Here is a 19,718-nt window from a genome sequence, read left to right as displayed (position 1 = left end):
CAGGGTAGTGTTCCTCCCTGTCATCTATATTATACCAGATGCAGGCAGTTCACACACACACTTTTAAAGTCATCTATTATTGTCTTTTTCTATTCACAGAATTATTTATGTCATTCCAAATCTATTTATCATTTGAGTTGGCAATAAATTCAAGTGTAGTTTTCTTTGAGTCATCAGTACAAGTTTCAAAGCTTGAATAATTTTCAGATCATTTTCAAGTAGGTTCATTATTCTGATTTTTATTAGATTTTTAAAGATTGTAATTGCCCTGTTCATATGGGCCACACTTTTCCTCTTACGTGGATAAATAATATTATTTAATAAGTAATATTTTTAATGCGGACTTACAAGTTTCTGTAAGCAGTTATTTAAAAAATATAGTTCTTTTTAACATTGACAATGTTAAAATTGATAAATGCTTTAAATACATTTAATTCAGCCTTCTGCCTCAAAATATGAGATGGGTACCTAAAATAAATGGGGCTGGATCTGTTATGAGGCATTTTGTATAATGGTTAGTAAGAATTGTCAAATTTGAAAATTAAATAAATTAGAAGCTAAAATGCTGTCTCTTCCAGATTATTCTCAAGTTAAAAAGAAAGATTTTACTTAAATATTAAAAATTGCACATTTGTAATACAGTGTTTATTCAGCTTTCATTTCAGAGTTGTATTTTATTTTATTTTTTTAAAAGATTTTATGTATTTATTTGTCAGAGAGAGAGAGAGCACAAGCAGGGGGAGCTGCTGGCAGAGGGAGAAGCAGGCTACCTGCTGAGCAAGGAGCCCAATGTGGGACTCTTCCCAGGACCTCAAAACGTAACCTGAGCTGAGGGCAGACACTTACCCGACTGAGCCACCCAGATGTCCTCGAGAGTTGTATTTTAAAAGGATAAAAGTATAATAGTTTTTTTTTTTTTTTTTTTTTACAAAGGTACTTAGTATTATTTTTCCTTTTCTAGGTTGAAGAAGATGGCCTACAGATCTGTGTGGAAATATGCGGTTGTGCTCTACAACTAGATCTTCATGATGATCCCAAAACTAAATGTTTAATTTATAAAACAATTGCACATTTTTTGCCAAATGATTTGGAGATCCTCAGGATTTGTGCACTCTCAATATTTTTTCTTGAGCGCTCCTTGGAAGCTTATCATACTGTTGAAGAGCTTTACAAACGTCCAGATGAGGAATATAATGAAGGCACAAGTAGTGTTCAAAATCGTGTTCGTTTTGAATTGCTTCCAATTTTGAAAAAGGGATTGTTTTTTGATCCCGAATTCTGGAACTTTGTAATGATTAAGAAAAACTGTGTAGCATTATTGAGTGATAAATCAGCAGTTAGATTTCTAAATGAAAGTACACTGGAAAACTCTATAGGTAATCTAAAGAAGGCAGTGGAACAGCAAGGTTTTGATGAAGGGCTGGACTTTCTTACAGACCAGAACACTGGAGAGCTTGATCCTGATGATATACCTAGAGTGCAACCTAAGGGTCACATTAATACGAAGAAAAATCTTATGGCTCTTAATGTTTCCAAAGTAGATCACAATGTCCCAAGGCATCGGTGTATGTTATGTAACAAAGAATTTCTAGGTGGTCACATTGTAAGACATGCCCAGGCTCATCAGAAAAAGGGCAGTTTTTCATGTGTAATATGTGGTAGGAAATTTAGAAACAGAGGACTTATGCAGAAGCATTTAAAGAATCATGTTAAAAAAATACAAAGACAGCAAATTGCTGCAGCCCAACAAGAGGATCAGGAAATCCCTGCTTTGGAAGAAGTAAATTATTCAGATACTTTCATTTCATTTGAAAATGGGAATTCTGGTAGTAAAGATTTGGAAATAGAGACAATTACTGCTTCCAGTGATGGAAACAAAGAAGTCATTCCTGCACATGTGGCTGAGTTCATTGAAATTCCCGTAAGTGTCTCGGAAGAGGTTATTGAAAACATAATTGAGAATGGAAGTCCTGAGACTTCTTTAAATAATGTCTCAGAGCCTTTGCCTATATGTGAGGATGACTATGAGGAGGAAGAGGATGAGGAAGGTGATTACGAAGATGACGATTACGACCTGAATCAAGAAACTTCAGTACTCCATAAAATCAATGGAACTGTGTGCCATCCGAAAGACATATATGCTACAGATCAAGAAGGAAACTTTAAGTGCCCTGCTCTTGGTTGTGTCAGGATATTTAAAAGAATTGGCTTTCTAAATAAACATGCAAGGACTGTACATCCAACGGATTTAAATGTGCGGCAAACAGTAATGAAGTGGAGCAAAGGGAAATGCAAATTCTGTCAGAGGCAATTTGAAGATTCTCAACATTTTATCGATCATCTTAATCGACACAGCTATCCAAATGTGTACTTTTGTTTGCATTTTAATTGCAATGAGTCGTTTAAGTTGCCAGTCCAGCTTGCTCAGCACACAAAAAGTCACAGGATATTTCAAGCTCAGTGTAGTTTTCCAGAATGCCATGAGCTTTTTGAAGATCTTCCTCTCCTATACGAACATGAGGCTCAGCACTATTTAAGTAAAACACCAGAATCATCTGCACAACCAAGTGAAACAATTCTTTGGGATGTTCTTACAGACTCAAATCCTAATCATCAGGAAAAAGACTCATCTAGTAATGAGAAACAAACTATTAGTCTGCCAGTTTCTACTAGCAAATCAAGGAAAGATTCCACAGAACCAAAGACATGTACAGAAAGTATGGAAAAGAAAACAGATGGTTTAGTTCAGAATGGAAATGAGCATTCTGATGACACTGTTTCTGATATAAGCTTGACAGACCAAAAGATGCCTGACAGAGAGCCAAATTCTGAAAATAATTGTAGTATTAGTGATTTAGTCAATGGACACAGTGGAATAGAGCAGACACCTTTAGTTTCGTCAGATCCTGCTTTGAAAATGGATACAAATAGAATCAGGACAGAAAACGGTTCCATTTTACCCAGTGTTGTACCACAAGAACATAATACCCCGCCAGTATCTCAGGCACCTTCCAAACCAAATCTGACGAGTGAACATACTTCATATGGCTTAATTTTAACAAAGCCGTATGTCAGACCACTGCCTCCCAGTTACCTTGACGAACGGTACCTTAGTATGCCAAAACGCAGAAAATTTCTGACTGATAGAGTAGATGCCTGTTCTGATCAAGATAACGTTTGTAAAAAATCCGTGAAAAGATTAAGATGTGGCAAATGCCTGACCACCTACTGTAATGCAGAAGCACTTGAGGCTCACCTTGCACAAAAGAAATGTCAGACACTCTTTGGATTTGATTCAGATGATGAAAGTAAGTCTTCTATCTTCTCAATAGGTCTATCTGTAGAAATAGAAAATGCCATAGATCTTTATGAGGTTAAGAAGTTAACATTTGTATTGCACAGATGATAAAGCACCACCTCATACATTATTTCTTTTAATTCATACAGACACTGTTAGGTGATGTTACTACTCCTGTTTTATAGATCAGGCAACTGACATTTCACAAGTTAAGTAATTTGCATAGGTGTAGTCTATGAACCTGTGGAAGTCAGAACTTGGACACAGTTTTTCATACTTTTTGGTCATACGCATTCACTGTGTCTAAGGCATTTCTTCAATCCTAGTTTCATGTGATAAAAGTTTTAGAAACAGAGTAATTGTGATGGACATCCATTCATTTGCATGCCAGAATATAAACCAAGTGAAGTTGAGCTGCTTTACAGAAACAGAAGTGAAAAAGAACCAGAAAATAATTGAAAGACAAAACTGAGCAAAACAAGATCTTGCCTTTCTACTAATAACAGTATTTTTTTGAATGAGTAAGAGCATAAAGAGAAATCTGACTTAGAATTCCAGTTGAACTATAAAATTTGAATTAACAGACATGTTCTGTTTTACAGGTGCCTGATAAAAATGTTCCAGAAAGATCTGTCAATCAAGCAGTAGTGTGAAAAAAGCACTGCAAGAAATTGCATCATCAGTTTGCTATTTTCCTGATGGCCTTAATTTTCAAGCGGTCTTGGATTACTAAAGATAAAGACAAAAGCACATTTTCTAGAATGAACTCAGAGAGATGTGCTGGTTTAGACTCCAAAAGGGTTATTACAAAACTCCCAAAGTACCAGTTATCCAGAAAACCACATTTTTTTAAAAAGTTGAGGACTATTATTGCAGCATGTTCGGTTTCACTTATATGAGAAACGTGTTCAGGCAACTAGTCAGAAAGAAATACCAGCTATGGCCTTACAGAAAGGGAAAAGTTAATCCATTATTAAAAAAGGGGGGAGGGGTTGGTTTACAATAAACAACTTAAAAGTATTCTACAAATGAGATTTGTTTTCTTGTCATACATAATCAGATTATGTCCTCCCTTCTTTTCAAACATGGTTTAAAGAACTATTGTTATTTGGTTTATTATAATTTAGAAACTGATACATGAAAATAAAACTTGATTTACCGCCATGCTATCCATAGAAGATTGTAACTTGTTTCCAAGTTGGTTGATCAGACAGAACAGAGTTCAATGAATATTATGCCAGCATCGAAAATTTAAAAAAAAAAAACAAAAGAAACAAAACAACACTTCACTAATAAGCTCTTAATAGAACCTTCCACTTTCCATTTTTGTAATACCAGTGAATTGTTTTTAAAGGCAGCAGTGTCAGTTAAATAGAAAAAGTACCATCAGTAACTTTGGGGAGAGATGGGAGGAATCTAAGACCATAAAGGCTATCTAATTGAAGGAAAACACTGAATTGCAAATAACTCAATGTGAATAATGGTATAAGCACACTGGGATATTTCTATTTGTATATAGAGTAGTGTTAGGACATTGCTTGATGATTCATAGTAAGGTCCTTTTAGACATTAATGTGAGTTATCTAAGTACAGTCCTATAAAAATAACTGGCTGTAAAAAAAAAGTGTCAGCTAAAATCAGGTCAAGAATTCATTGGTTTTATTCAGTTAGGAGAGTTAATTCTAAAATAAGCCATACTACTCATGCTTTCTTATTTATTAGTGATGAATCTGGTCCGAATAGTAATTTTTATATATAAAAGGAAATATTTACACAAAAATTTGCACGGCAGGAACACAGTTAAGGTATATTGATGCTTTTATTTTCCTTGATGACCAGTAATTTTCCTAAGGAAGATTTTAACTTACTAGGCAATGAATTGTTAAAACACAAAATGTTTTTTAAAATACCCACTCAGATGTGTTCCACTTGTACATTCTCTAGAAGAGGAAGCTTAAAAAGACCCTTCTGTTACCTGTTAGTGTGTTAATCTATAGCAGGGATAAAATGAACAAAAATGCAAAGGCAGATTCTTAAAAAATGGAGCTACTAATGCACCATGGTCAACCACATATTCCAATTCTTTCCAACTCATATATTTTTGTTCAAAGCAGATAATCTTATTGGATTCTACTATTACAAATTTTTGAATATTAAGCTTCTTGAATGAAGTCACTAAGGAAGGGGATAGTTTTTCCAACATAGCATCCCGACTTTATTAAATTGGGATTTCCAGGTCGTGAAAGATCTCAAGACAAACAAAAAGCCCAATTTTATTATTTATTCATTCACTACTATGCAATTGATAGTCACGAGTCCATTTCAATCAAATTAAGGTTTTTGTTCTGTTTGTGTAGCCTACATTAGGCTGTGGAATTTACATTTAAATAACAGATAAGTAAACACAACTCAATCAGATTTTTTAATCCTTTAGGGTCAGTTCAAAGGAAAAAAAAACAAGAAAAAAAAAACAAAAAACTTTCTGTACTTCCTGATCCTGAAAATACAATACTTGAGTTCTATTCCAGTTCAGTATAAAATTCATCATGTAATAAAGAGTCTGGTTGGAAACTAGTTCATCTGGACCATGAAGTTTTTTTGAAATCTAATTTCTGCTCTGTACATTTTCCAGAAGTTTAAAATTTACAACTTAATATTTTATCACATTTTTTAACTTTTTATTTTTTATAAGTTGTATCTATTGACAAATCCATGCTGCAAATTATTTTCATTCATTCTGGAGTTCATACCAAGATGTTTTAAACATATTCCACTTGTTAATTTTGTCTTTAATTTGAGGATTTAGTTCTACTTTGGTGTTGCTAAGGGAAAACTGTTTCTGAAACACTTAGATCAAATCGGTTTATACATAATTAAATCAAGGAATGTTTTATAAAAATCTGTTTGGCCATGCTGTTCTAAATCTCTTTATATACTTCTCAAATAATTGCTATTGAAAGTATGTGTACATTTCATTATTTATGTCTTATAAAGCATAAGCTTACATCATTTTGCTTTTGTGGGGTGCATAAACTTCCAACAGTTCTAATTTGGGATTCAGAAGAAAAGGAAGCTTTCTTATTCCTCAGATTCTTCTCTTTTACTTTCTATTCCTTCTATTTTGAGGATATGCTTATCTTACATGGACCAAGTTTCAATCATTTTTTTTAATAAAAATTTCCTTCAAATCATTAACTATAAACTTTCTGCTGTTTCAGTAAGGTCAACAAAAGAGCAAATCTGAATTTTTGCTGCTCAGATATTACAGAAAAGCGGGATCTCCGTGGACAAGGACACTGGTACTTTGGGCTTTAGCCATATTCATTTTTTTAAACCATCGATTATATAATGAGTAGGTAACTTATAACATTGAACTTGTGATTCTTTTCAAATCACACTTGAAGGTTCAGCCGTACTCCTTTCATGTTTGGTTTAAACTGTTGTATGGATGAAAAAACCTAAAAGGGATGATAGTGTTTATCTTTTAATTTATTTAGTACTGTAAAAACACCTTTTCAGAATGCCTAAATGCTGCATATGCATTTTGGAATTGTTTATATGTGAAAGATATTACAGATTCAGCAAGAAAGGAAATTTGTGCTTCCTTGTTGAACATTAAATTATTTTACTTTGCATTTTATAAGAGTACAAATTAAAACTGAGCCATTGAACTGCAATAATACAACAATAGCGTCTCATTTCAAGAAATTTTTTGTACTGTACATAGACTTGTTCAATAAAACATTGTCCTTGTTGGTAATGAAGTGTTCAGTTTTATGTAGCATACTGCTTCAAAAGGAATTAGGCTTAAGGTATGCAGTAAATAAGAAAATTTCTATTATGTCCCATAAGAATAAATTATTTCAATTCATATTACCATACTCAGATGATTTTCAAAAACATTTTTAAAACAGAAACATCTAGAAGCTTACATAAAACATTTTAGACATTATTTTAACTAATGTCCACATGCAGGAATTAAAAGTTGACAATGCTGGTTATTAACGTTTTTGGATACCCTCTGCAAACTTAGTAGGTACATAAATACCAGAACTCTCTAAATGAAAGACAGCGGACGGATTTATCTGTGTTGGTAAATCAAAGATGAAGTGCATCTGGTGGAACTCAAAACAGAGAAGTCACTTTGAAACAAGAAGTGAATATTGATGAAAATGACTTCCTAAAAACACTTCAGTGGGAAAATGTATAAACCAATTAATCTGTACTTAAAAATGAGGTCTTGGGTGTGAGGGCTCCTATTTTTTTGGTTGAGAAACAAAGGAAAACCCCCTACACCCTTTGCTATAACTTGAAACTAGAAAAAAACGAGGGCTTAAGTAGAAAAAGACCCTGTTTGATAGGATAGCAATGCAAATGAAAGGATGGTGCTACGTCCAGTGATTTGCACATATTGCAAACATGCTTTGAAAAACATTGCAAAAGTTACTGAAGCATTCTAGAGCTGAGATCTGGAATTCTCAGTCTATGCTTTTGGCCATATGATTTTAGACTATTAAATGTATTGAGGTATTTAGATAAAGGTATTGGAGTTAATCTAGACTTTTCATTTTTCTTTTCTGAGATTGAGGAATTCTGGAAAGTAACTGAATACTACTAAGTATGCTTCCAAGATAAACGAGGTTGCTTTTCAGAGCTTAATATAAATTCCATACCAGTTTCAAGAATCAACTAATAAAAGGTCAGAAGGTTTGGCTATATATGAAGATGTCAATTGGAGCAGCAATCCAATACTACATGGAATTAAAACAAAGTGGGAGAGCTTAATGCCTTATTTATAAGTGCTATACACTGGAGAAGAAATGTCTCCTGTTTTACTAAGTTATTACATACTAGCTAATTTATTTATGTTACCCCTAATTGTTAAAAGACATGAACACTGTTTTAGAAACCAAGGCTCAAAAACAAGTAACTTGACTGAAGTCACACAGGAGAGGTGGGATTGAAAAATCAGATGTGTCCCCCTAAAACCATAATGCCATGAAGTTTTCATTCTGCCATGCAGTTTTTCCTGCAAATATAGAGCATGAGTGGCTGGCTCTAATACATCCAAACAGAGTGTCAGACTTGCCCAAGGATCAGTGATTTCAGAGACAAAGGATGAAGTCTTAGGTGGCTGATGTTTCATTTTTTTCTATTAGCAGTGATTGTTAAAGTGTGGTCCCCAGAGCAGCAAAATAAACATCACCCAAGAACTTGTTAGAAATGCTAACTTGGGTCGGGGGAGGCGCCTGGATGGTTCACAGTTAAGTGTCTGCCTTTGGCTCAGGGTATGATCCCAGGGTCCTGGGGTGGAGCCTCCGGTTCTTGGGCTCCCTGCTCAAAGAGGAGTCTGCTTCTCCCTCTCCCTTTACCCTTCCCTCAGCCCAATGATCTCTCTCTTGCTTGCTCTCTTTCAAGTAAATAAAAGCAAGAGGCAAGGTTAAGGAACAAATAGCAAGGGGCCCACTGTGGCTAGTCTGGAGTAAGAGACTGAGAGAATAACAGAAAATGAAGACAGGAGGTAAAAAAGCGAAAGTCTTCACAATGGCCTGCAAGGGCCTAGATGTGCAGTGTTTTTTTAAACCCGGTTATTTCACTTAATTTGCTAGCTTCAGGGAAGAGGTGCTAGGTGCTACTGGCATCTAGTGGGTAGAGGCAAGGGATGCTGTTAAACATCCTACAATGCATACAGCCCCAAACAAGGAATTATCCTGCCCAAAATGTTAATAGTGCCTCCCCTGAGAAACCCTGCTCTAGATCAATCTTGACGGCAGCCCTAACCTCACTGCCTCCTCCTCGAGCAGGCTGCTCTGGCCTCCTTCCTGCATGCCAAGCACTCTGCTTCTTCCTTGGAACCTTACCGTTGTTTGTTCCGACAACACTCTTCTGTGCTTCACGCACTTTCATCAGGTCTTTCTTCCAATATTACTTAGAGGAGAAGTTTTTCTTGACAGTCTGTATAAAATAGCAACATCGGCTCCATCCCCCTGCTTCTGATTTCTATTTCTTCAAAGCATTTCCTGACACAATATATAGTTTCTTACAAGTTTATTGTCTGTGTCCTCTCACTAGACTGAAAGCTCCAAAGAAACTGTTATTTGTTCCCAACACAGCAATGTCTGGCAAATAGGTGCTCAATAAATACTCCCCCCACCTTTGTAAATGAAATAATGAATGAAAGAAAAGGTTGGGTATACCTTCCATATAGTCCACACCAGCATGATGAGCACTTGCCATCTTTTTACTTGCAGCACTCTTCAAAACATTCTTGAAAGGAGGGTCTGTGTCATTTCTCTGAATCTTCAATACCTAGCATAGTAGGCACTCATTAATTCTTAATGGAAAATGCAGGATTTTAATCTGTTGAGCAAATAATACCCCAAATAACATCCACTGGCAAATTAGTAATAACCATGCTTTGAATGCCTACGCTACATTTACAGCTTATTTTATAGCTTATATTTAGCTGTGGTATTTTTTAAAAAGTTAGATTTGCTCACCTGTATCTGAAGATATGTACATTTTAACTAGAAAATGGCAATACCCTAATTAAATGTTAGCAAATCTGAAATATGTCTAAAATGTGGAAGAGGCCCGAGGCAAGTGACAATGTGTTTAAGTCTGATTCCTTCATCGGTCTCGGTCGAGCAGAGCATGACTTTCCATTGGTGAATACGAGTTGCTGCCACACTAACAGTAGCAGCTAACATGCACCGAGTTTTTCTAGGTGCCAGGCACTATGACCCGCACCGCCATCCCGGGCAACCCTATGAGGTAGCTAACTCTACCAAGTCCATTTCGAGATAGGAAACTGAAGGACAAAAAGTCTAAGAGGCATGTCCAAGATTACAGTTAGTGAATGGCAGAGTTAAACCCTGGTATTTGGGCTTCCGGAGTCCCAAACCCTGAATTGCTCACGATACAGCATCGTCTAAAACCTAGCCCGCCAGGACTGGAATGCAAGCAACAGCCGATCCTAAATTAAGAAATGAAAGCAAGGGGCGCCTGGGTGGCTCAGTGGGTTAGGCCTGTGCCTTCGGCTCAGGGCATCATCTCAGGATCCTGGGATGGAGTCCCGCTCCGGCTCTCTGCTCAGCAGGGAGCCTGCTTCCCTCTCTCTCTCTGCCTGCCTCTCCGTCTACTTGTGATCTCTCTCTGTCAAATAAGTAAATAAAATCTTAAAAAAAAAGAGAGAGAGAAAAGAAATGAAATTAAGAAGGCAGGGCATAGGTGACTTTTTTTTTTTTAACTTTTCATAGTCTAATGCTAAGCAAAACCAAATTATTTGAACACTGTACTACGTAATTTAAGAATACCAAACTACAGGTGCACCCAAGTTCGAACTGGCCGCAGAGGACGTTCAAGCGCTCCCGGGGGTCAGGCCCACGGGCGGGGAACAGGCGCCTCCATTGGCCGGCCCCGCGGCATCACGGGAGCTTGCCGTGCGCAGGGACCTCCACCCGCTCTCCACGCACCTGCATCTGCGCAGCCCTCCCAGGCGCGTTTTGGGAGGCCGGGCTCCCGAGAGTTCAGGGGCTCACTTTCCGGAACCAGGTCCCTTGTGGGAGATCGCTGTTCTCGTTGCAAACGCAGTACTTCCCAAAAGTGAGATCGGTTGGATTCCCCTCCGTCCTGTCCAGCCCGGAACGACAAGCCGGAGCACCGCGTTTCCTGATTGACCTTGTTGGCAATCACTTCCGCCCAGGGGTTTGGAATACCCGAGGCCCTTTGGCTGCGAACAACAGGAAAGGCACTTCCGGTGTATGTTGCCTAGGCGCCGGCTTGGTGGGCCAGCGGGGCGACATAAGTGGGTCGTCCTCTCCTCCCCACCCCCCTTTTGGGGTTCGAGATGTCGGGGCTCAGCGCTCCGGAGACGGAGGGCTGTCGTAACCTGCTCGGCCTACTAGACAACGATGATATCATGGCCCTGTGCGACACTATCACTAACCGCCTGGTGCAGCCTGAGAACCGCCAAGGTAAGTGTTGACTTTTCTCTCCAAGGGCGGACGCCCCTCCCAAGGCCTCACCCGGACCCCAGGTTGCCAGGACATGGGAGTAGAGGAGGTGCAAGAGGTCGCCCCGCTAAGGCGCCCGGCGGTGCTGGGGCGGGACTCTCGAGAGGGCCGCTCCTTCGCGGCATGGAAACCACCGCGCACCTTCAGGCGGCACTGAAGCTTCACATCCTCGGGTCATGGTGACCCTGGAAACGGCGCGGCTTCCAGGTTTTATCTGGAATGTGGATATGGGGGCAAATGCTTATTTTTTCGACAATTTAGAGTACGTGAATAGTGATTTCAGAATTTCCGGGGAGCCGGGGTGTTTTTCATTTTCAGTTTCGTCTGAGCCGAGGAATCAGCTGCTGCTCAGGCGTTTTTCTTCAAGCTCCGAGGAGGATATCATAAACACTTTGAAGCCTCATAGATAAAACAACTACCGTAATGAAAGAGCAGATAGTTTGATTCCATGTCTCTTTTTGGATCCAGTTTTTTTTCTGAGATGATTTTGTGTAGGAGGAATACGTTACTTTCAGAGCCAAATAAACATTTCTGTAGAGTAGATTTAAAGGGTTATTAATATTTAGCCTGGTTATAGCTACTCCATATAAAAATGTAATCAAGAAGCCTCTGTGTTTATTTCACTTGGCATATCATCTGCACAGTCTTACTTTAAATTTGCTGAATTTTACTTTAAAATGGGGAAACTCCAGACTTCTATGTTAGTGCGACTTAAATAACTACGAAAGCATAATCTGTTTCTCTGCTTTTAAATTGAATTTACGTTTTTGCCATTTAAGAATATCATTTGAAACTTCAAATTTAATGTTTCTTCAGACATTAAAAGAAGAAATTCCTAAGAATTTGGAATGCAGATAGTTTTAGACTTAATAGAGTTCTTAAGCTTTTATGTATTTCGCATGCCAGTCACCACCTAACAGTCCTTGAGTTTGAGTTTAAAAGTATAATAGATAAAAATGTTGCATTTAATTGATGGTGGATCTAAAAGCAAATGAAAAGAAACTTCCCAGTACAGAAATGTTAAATGATTTGGAGAGATAATTCTCAAAGAGGAAGAAAATAATCCTCTATAAGAATATAAAAAGGTAACTATTTATTTATTATGGAAAGATAAATGTATATATATCATTCCATATATATATCCATATATATGGAAAGATAATCTCTTTTTGAAAAGCAATGAAATGAAAACCAAAACCAAAAGTGTTTTTTCCTTTCTACCAGATTGGCAAAAAACTAAGCGTGGTGATCATGCAAAGCAGCTCTTTGACAATTTTTCAAGGAGTGTAAATTAGAACTTGGGTAAACAGGTTTGACATCATCTCCTAAATGGAATTATTTGCTTACTTCGGGGCTCATATTCTGCACCTGAGCTTCTCAAGCTTGAATGTGCTTGTGAATCAGTCCCTCAGGATTCTTGTGAAAAATGCAGATTCTGATTCAATAGTTTTGTTTTAAGATTTTTATTTATTTGTCAGAAAGAAGAGGAAAGAGAGAGAGAGAGGCAGAGGGAGAAGCAGGCTCCCAACCAAGCAAGGAGCCCAGTGCGGGACTCCATCGGGGATCATGGCAGATGCTTAACTGACTGAACCACCCAGGCGTCCCTGATTCAGTAGTTTTGAAGTGAGCCCAGAAATTCAGCATTTCTAGCAAGTTCTCAGATGATCCTTGTGCTGCCTGCCTCTCTGTGCCCTGGGAGACATTTATGAAAATGTTCAAAGTGATGGTGTTTGTAATTGAACATACCCAGTAAAAATCTATGACTGAGGGCGCCTGGGTGTCTCAGGCAGCTGGGCGTCTGCCTTCTGCTCAGGTCATGATCATGGAGTCCTGGGGTCCAGCCCCGCATCAGACTCCTGCTTGGTGGGGAGCCTGCTTCTCCCTTTCCGTCTGCCTGCAGCTGCCTTGCTTGTGGGTGCACGGACGAGCTCACGCGCGCGCTCGCTCTCTCTCTCCCTCTCTCTCTCAAATAAATAAATAAAAATCTTGAAAAAAAAATTTTTGACCAGAAGGATAGATGCCTTGTGATGTAGTCATATAATTTACTGTAGTACAGTTAAATGAATTAATTAAAAAACTAGAGCTACATATATCTACAGATTTATGTCAGAAACAACATTAAGTGAAAAGCTGAGTGTGAAAGACCATCTATATACATATATATATGGATTGGATTTATAGAGTGTTCCAAAAATACCAAACTGTATTGTTTAGGAGTTCACAGTTATGCTGTACAACAAAAAGAAAAGCAAGGGAATTATAAACAGCATTTAGGATAGCAGCTACCTCTAAGGTGGGTGAGTAGAGAAAGGAATAGTGTTAAGTAGGGAGGGTTAAAATGAAGGCCTCAAAGATACTAGTAACATCTTATGTCTTAAGCTATGTGATGTGTACATGGGAGTTCATTTTTTTGCTATTCTGTATTCTTCATGTTAAAAAAAAATCTTTGATCTGTTTAATAAGACATTTTTTAATTAAAAAAGAATACAAGTCTTAGTTCTGCCACTTCTTAGAAGCATGATTGTTGATACCTTTTATATCCTCAACTTTTATTGTCTATAGAGTAAGAAGTTTAAAAATCCTTGCAGATCTAAAATACTGTAATTTTACCTATGTTAGGGGTTATAAATGAATTTAGGTCTATTGGCCTTCTTAGAAAAGAATTTTTTCTCTGGCTCAAATTTTTTTCTTAAAACATGTCATTGTTTAAAAAAAATGTAAAACTTCTATCTTAAGAGAAGTGAAAGGAAGAGGTAAGTATAGGTAGGGAAGTTTAAGTCATAAAGAAAAATTTTTTTAAACCCAAAATCTGACAGCCCAGTTCCTGGTTCTTAAAAATTACCATCTTATGCAAAAGGAGTAATACCATGACAAGAATTTGTAAGTACTATTTGATAGGGTTTCTGCTGACCCTGAACAGATTTACAGGTGATTTGCGATTTTCTACTAATCTTTACAATTTCCTTCTAGATGCCATTCGTGCAATATTAGTGTACAGTCAAAATGTAGAAGAACTTTTGAGGCGTAAGAAAGTCCACCGAGAAGTCATATTTAAGTACTTGGCAATGCAGGGGGTTATTGTACCTCCAGCTACTGAAAAGCACAATCTTATTCAGCATGCAAAGGATTATTGGAAAAAGCAGTCACATCTGAAATTGAAGGAGACACCAGAGCCAGTTAAGACAGAGGACATTAGACTATTTCAACAGGTAAAAATAGATATTATAGTTATACCTTAAATTTTAGTTCTGTCTAAACTCTTCAGATAATCCTAGTTCTGTGGGGACATGGTTAATAATATTTTCGCTTTTATAATTTAGCTTCACTCCATATCCTTTGCATTCTAAAGGAAGACCAGTAAAGCACCTAAAAGAAAGAAAATATCTCTGACATTTAATAATGTATATAAAGTGCTATATTGATTTTTGAGGGAAAAAATGTTTTATCACTTTATCAAACGAGTACTATTGGATTTGTAAAGAGAATGGATAGACTGCAGGATCAATTTAATTTTAAGTTAGCTTCATGTTCTCTGTAATATTCTTGTCCGCTTAAAAAAGAATGCTCTTGTTAGCCCTTTCTCATTTTGAAGACTTCTTTGGTATTAAATTGTAAAAATTCCATGAGAGAAGCTTAAATAATTTTTAACATTTGATTTTTTTTTTTAAGTTAGAAAAAATTCTCTTGTAATAATTTCCTCCAGCTGACATTGTCTGTTCCTATTTCTTTGTATCCACTGGACATTTTAGATGCTGTGGGAATATTTAAATGTTGATTGTATGAACTCTAGGTAATTTGCAAATTTTATTTTTTTAAACAAAGCACAAAAAGACAACCCCCTTTCCAAATCAAATATATAGCTTAATAAATGTCCATAAAGCAGAAACATTTGTAATGACCATGCTGGCCAGGAAATAGAAATTTGCCACCCACTCCAGAAGCCCCTTCCATGAATTTGCAAATTTTAAACTACATACTTTGAATTAGCAAGGTTTTATAGCAAGAGGCATTTGCTTTCACATTAGGAAAGGACCTTCTAAGAGCTTTCTTAGTATGCTAAAGAGAATATTTACTCTGAAATCATACAGATGTGACTTCAAATAGAGTCTGCATTGTGCTAGGTGTGAACTTGAGCAAGTAACTTGACTTTCCTGAGTCTTTTTTACTTTATCTATAAAGCAGGCATAATAATGATAGTATCTGTGTAATTAGGCTTGTGAAGATAAAAGGAAATAGTCCATAAGTGCCAAGCACAGAGCCAAACATATTCAGTCATGGGTGCTCTGTCAGTTAAAGATTTCTTACCATCGAAATGAAGTACTGTGCTCTGAAATATTCTCATCTACTCACATAGATAATAAAATCAAGCTTATCAGGTATATTTTTGCAATAACATTACCCTTTGTAAAAAAGAGAAATAACAGTATAAAATTTATCCCAATCATAAAAAGTAATGTATTTCAGTTGTATTAGAACTCTGTTTAAAGATAGTAAAAAATGCTTATTTGTTACCAACTTATTTTAGTATAGTTTATATTCAACAAATCAACAAACTGTATCCATTTAAAGCATACAGTTTGAAGGTTTTGACAGACTTTGAAATCACTGCCACCATCAAGAGAAAATACTTAATATAAATTATTGTTGACTCTTCATGCTGATTTTTTGAGAGGCTTTGTTAAACCTTAATTTCTTAGCTGAATTTTCAGATGTTTAAGCTGGTAAATTCTATAATGATTTTTCCCCTTTTTGGAAAAACAGTTTACTGTGCATGATGGGTTCGATGAGTTCACCTGTAGTTCATTTAGCTTCTGCTATACTCAACATATGACAACTTAGCTCTGAAAGAGACTAGATAGAAAAAAGATATGGTATGAGAACTGACCTTGGTTATATTTTATATTTTATTTATCTTAATCAGCAGGAAAAAGAAGATAAAAAAGCTGAAAAAGTTGATTTTCGTCGATTAGGAGAAGAATTTTGTCACTGGTTCTTTGAACTTCTTAATTCTCAGAATCCTTTTCTGGGTCCACCTCAAGATGAATGGGGGCCACAGCACTTCTGGCACGATGTCAAGCTTAGGTTTTATTACAACACCTCTGAACAAAACGTGATAGACTACTATGGAGCAGAAATTGTGAGCCTTCGTCTGCTGTCACTAGTGAAAGAAGAGTATCTTTTTCTCAGTCCCAACCTAGATTCCCATGGACTGAAATGTGCTTCTTCTCCCCATGGTCTGGTTATGGTTGGAGTTGCTGGGACTGTCCACCGAGGGAACACTTGTTTGGGCATTTTTGAACAAATTTTTGGACTTATACGCTGCCCTTTTGTGGAAAATACATGGAAAATCAAATTTATCAACTTGAGAATTATTGGAGAGGGTTCTCTTGCTCCTGGAACATCAATGAAACCAGCTGTTACATTTGAACCTAGTGATCTAGAGGCCTTTTATAACGTAATTAGTTTATGTAGTACAAACGAAGTACAGCTTAATGTAAGGCAGACATTGGATAGTGGAACTGGAGACCAGGCTTTAAGCAGTGGAGATGAGGCATTGTTGAACAAAAGAGAACTGAATTTACCCAACCTTCTAAAGCACTGAACATTGTATGTCAGTCTCAAAAACTTTCTATACGAAAACTCCTTTAAATACCCCATCAGTAATGTCTAAGTGATTTCAGGTGTGAGGATTGACATTTTAGTTGAAATATCTGTCTTGATAACAGACTGACATACTATGTGAATACTTGACTCTTTCTACCTGAGTTGCAGCAAATGTTCTAAGAACCAGTGCAGTTCATCAAATAAATCCCTTTTAGATGGTATAACTAACGGTGTGCCTTAGAAACCAGGTAATACTTTCATTTTACTTAGTGGATATTCTGCTAATATTTGTACTTTTCATGTGGGAAAGGTTTAATGTAAACTCAAAGTTACCATTTTAGAAAACTTGAGTGACATTCTCACGCAAAAAGTCCAATAATTTAGCAGGTGGAGAAAAATATACTTCGCCTTTTTAAAATTTGAGGAACATTTTTCAGTTATCTATTAGTAGACCAAGCTAAATATCTTAAAATCTGCAACATTTTCTGAACTCTTTTGGGCAATGATAAATGCTATTCTCTAAACAGACCTAATTCTTATCTAAGGCTTCAGCTAACATTTTTATAGAACATTTATTGTAATACTATATAAAGGAAACATACCATTGAAATTTTTTAAAAGGTATGCCCAGTATGAATTACTATTTTCCTCTTGATTGATCTTGGAAGAGGTGACCAAAACCACCCCCATCCAAAACAAAAAACACACACACAAATTTATAATGTGGGCATATCTGTATACAGATATAGATATACTCCTACATCATAAATTAAAATTAGGATTTTTTGCCTCTAAATTGTTCTACTAGGTTTGACTTAAAAGGTTAAGTTGCTTTAGGGTTTAAATTCTTCGTCACTTGGCAACTACTTGCTGATCTGGGACTTAGTAATTTTAATTTTAAAAAATGCCATATAGAAAAAATTCAGCAGGGAATTGTGATGATGTGTTGTACATGTTATTTTACCTTTAACTCTTCTTGTGATCATCTAGGATAACAAGAATTTTGGAAGCAGGGGGAAAAAACTCATCATTTTTGGTTTTTTAATGCCATACCTTTTACGAGGAGTACAAATTGATACATCCTAAAATAAGAACTTAATAAAGGAGGGAAATTCCTACTGTCTGCTATAAGAATAGTATATTGTTTAGATTTAAAACCAGATTATCATTTTCACCTTTAAGTAGAGTATCATTATAACATGTACTCAATAAATATCAGTAAAGGATAAAATTAAAAACTATTCCCATCTGTATTCTTTGTGGTATTAATGACAAGTACTGCAGAAATATTACTACAGATAGATGCTCAGGATGGGCAGAAGTTGCCTCTAGCTATCTTCAGTATGGACTTTTTGAATTCGTGTAATGCTCAAGTAAGGCTGCAATCTTCGCATGTTCTTTTAATCAACATTAGAAATTTGAAATCTTACTGATAGAACCTCTCGAGAATTGGAACTATGTTTTACTTTCTGTGAATCCCCACAGCTGGACAACACAGTAGGACCTAATGTTTAACTGGATGAAAGAATGAGCAAAAGAAATTTACATACTGTATAAAAGACTTTACTGCATCTAGATTTTGTCTTTGGTTCTTATCAGTGATGGGTTGGTTTGTTTGATCATTTCATCCATTTGAATTTCATATGTGGATACACAGAAACTTTGAGGCTCCAAGCCAACAGATATAACCTTCTTTTAAAATTTACTAAATTTAAAAAGCCCACGGGTGAGAATGGGATAAACTGAAAGGCTATAAATTATAGGAGAAGTATATATTTTTATGCTCAGAGAAAGAAGACCTGGAAGAATTGAAATTTATTCATGAAGTTTAAAGCTTGTTCAAGCCTTTGAGAAGGTTCAGAAGCACACTGCAGATTGAACTCTGCTTTTCTACCGTCCCTTTGTTTTTTATATGTTAGAGAATGGCAGAGACCCCAGCTTTAGGTCCCTTTAGCTTCATTTCACCCTCAAGTGATTTTTTTTTTTTAAACATTTTATTTATTTATTTGAGAGAAGAGAGAGACAGTGAGAGAGAGCATGAGCGAGGAGAAGGTCAGAGGGAGAAGCAGACTCCCCGTGGAGCTGGGAGCCTGATGCGGGACTCGATCCCGGGACTCCAGGATCATGACCTGAGCTGAAGGCAGTCACTCAACCAACTGAGCCACCCAGGCGCCCCCTCAACTGATATTTTGAAAGTTGTTGGAGTCAAGTAGTAGAGAGTACAACACTACACAATTCACAGTGATTGAATGGTCAAACCAGGGGGGCAGCTGGGCTTTATTTACTATAGACTGCTTTGCAGTAGACTAATAGGGCATACGTGAAGTATCTGTTCTTGTTAAAATAAAACAATCTTAAAGTAATAGTTATATTGGGATGTCTTACTAGTATCTAGAATGCCAAAAACAAATTTCATGAGTTTTATTAACTAAATACCAAATAATAGGAAAAAAGCCATCTCTGTTTTATGAAAGCAACTTGCAAATGGCCAACACAGGAAAACTTCATTCCTATGTTTTCAGAAAGATAATATTCTTAAGCTAATGGAAGGCTGAGTACCCACTGCCGTAAGAAAGTATAATAGCACCAGAAAAGGGTTTAAAGAATAGTGGCTTAATTTAAAAAGTCAGCAGTTTTGTGTTTCAACAAAATGGCTCTTATGGCCAAGTAAATGATAAACAGAATAAAATACAATAAAAATATATAAATAAAAAACATAAAAACATGCTCTAATGTTTTTATTAGTATCTGTATTCACAAATATAGATGCCCTTTTCACTGGTTCTTAATTTGGGCTGTAG

At 36.6% G+C, this 19,718-nt stretch overlaps 2 protein-coding genes and 1 long non-coding RNA gene across 5 annotated transcripts in view; 2 read left to right on the top strand and 1 right to left on the bottom strand.

Annotated features, from left to right (window-relative positions):
* The window catches only part of LOC111147069 (zinc finger protein 654), a 79,576-nt gene extending 72,514 nt beyond the window's left edge, over positions 1–7,062 (top strand). Inside the window, exons 8-9 of one of the 2 annotated variants that reach the window (XM_022502946.1) lie at positions 962–3,308; positions 3,901–7,062. In XM_022502946.1, the coding sequence (XP_022358654.1) occupies positions 962–3,308; positions 3,901–3,908 (2,355 nt within the window). In that variant the 3' untranslated portion in view covers positions 3,909–7,062. The remainder of the gene's footprint in view (positions 1–961; positions 3,309–3,900) is intronic. The other variant, XM_022502955.1, reaches the window with a different exon arrangement.
* On the bottom strand, positions 3,280–10,833 carry LOC111147093. Its single transcript, XR_002640592.1, has 3 exons — positions 10,774–10,833; positions 9,496–9,607; positions 3,280–3,338 (listed from the first exon to the last, which is right to left on the bottom strand). It is a non-coding gene; the product is annotated as an uncharacterized LOC111147093 (long non-coding RNA).
* On the top strand, positions 10,784–18,927 carry LOC111147080 (chromosome unknown C3orf38 homolog). Of its 2 annotated transcripts, none has more exons than XM_022502973.1 (3): positions 10,784–11,274; positions 14,284–14,522; positions 16,238–18,927. In XM_022502973.1, the coding sequence occupies exons 1-3, from the start codon at positions 11,148–11,150 to the stop codon at positions 16,913–16,915; spliced, it is 1,044 nt and encodes a 347-aa protein (XP_022358681.1). In that variant the 5' UTR covers positions 10,784–11,147; the 3' UTR covers positions 16,916–18,927. The 2 variants fall into 2 exon arrangements, with proteins under 2 accessions (XP_022358681.1, XP_022358674.1); XM_022502966.1 differs by having other exon boundaries at positions 16,235–18,927.
* Positions 18,928–19,718: the final 791 nt, after the last annotated feature.

This window comes from Enhydra lutris, unplaced genomic scaffold (assembly GCF_002288905.1).
Source record: "Enhydra lutris kenyoni isolate GAN:26980312 unplaced genomic scaffold, ASM228890v2 scaffoldscaffold2, whole genome shotgun sequence".
Lineage (NCBI taxonomy): Eukaryota > Metazoa > Chordata > Mammalia > Carnivora > Mustelidae > Enhydra > Enhydra lutris.
The sequence above is the reverse complement of the archived record's forward strand: the minus strand, read 5'-3'. Positions and strand labels throughout refer to the sequence as shown.

Coding starts and splice junctions, on each gene's coding strand:
- LOC111147080 (XM_022502966.1), top strand. CDS start 11,148: ATGTCGGGGCTCAGCGCTCCGGAGACGGAGGGCTGTCGTAACCTGCTC. Junction 11,275..14,283: donor GCAGCCTGAGAACCGCCAAG/GTAAGTGTTGAC, acceptor ATTTCCTTCTAG/ATGCCATTCGTGCAATATTA. Junction 14,523..16,234: donor ACATTAGACTATTTCAACAG/GTAAAAATAGAT, acceptor TATCTTAATCAG/CAGGAAAAAGAAGATAAAAA.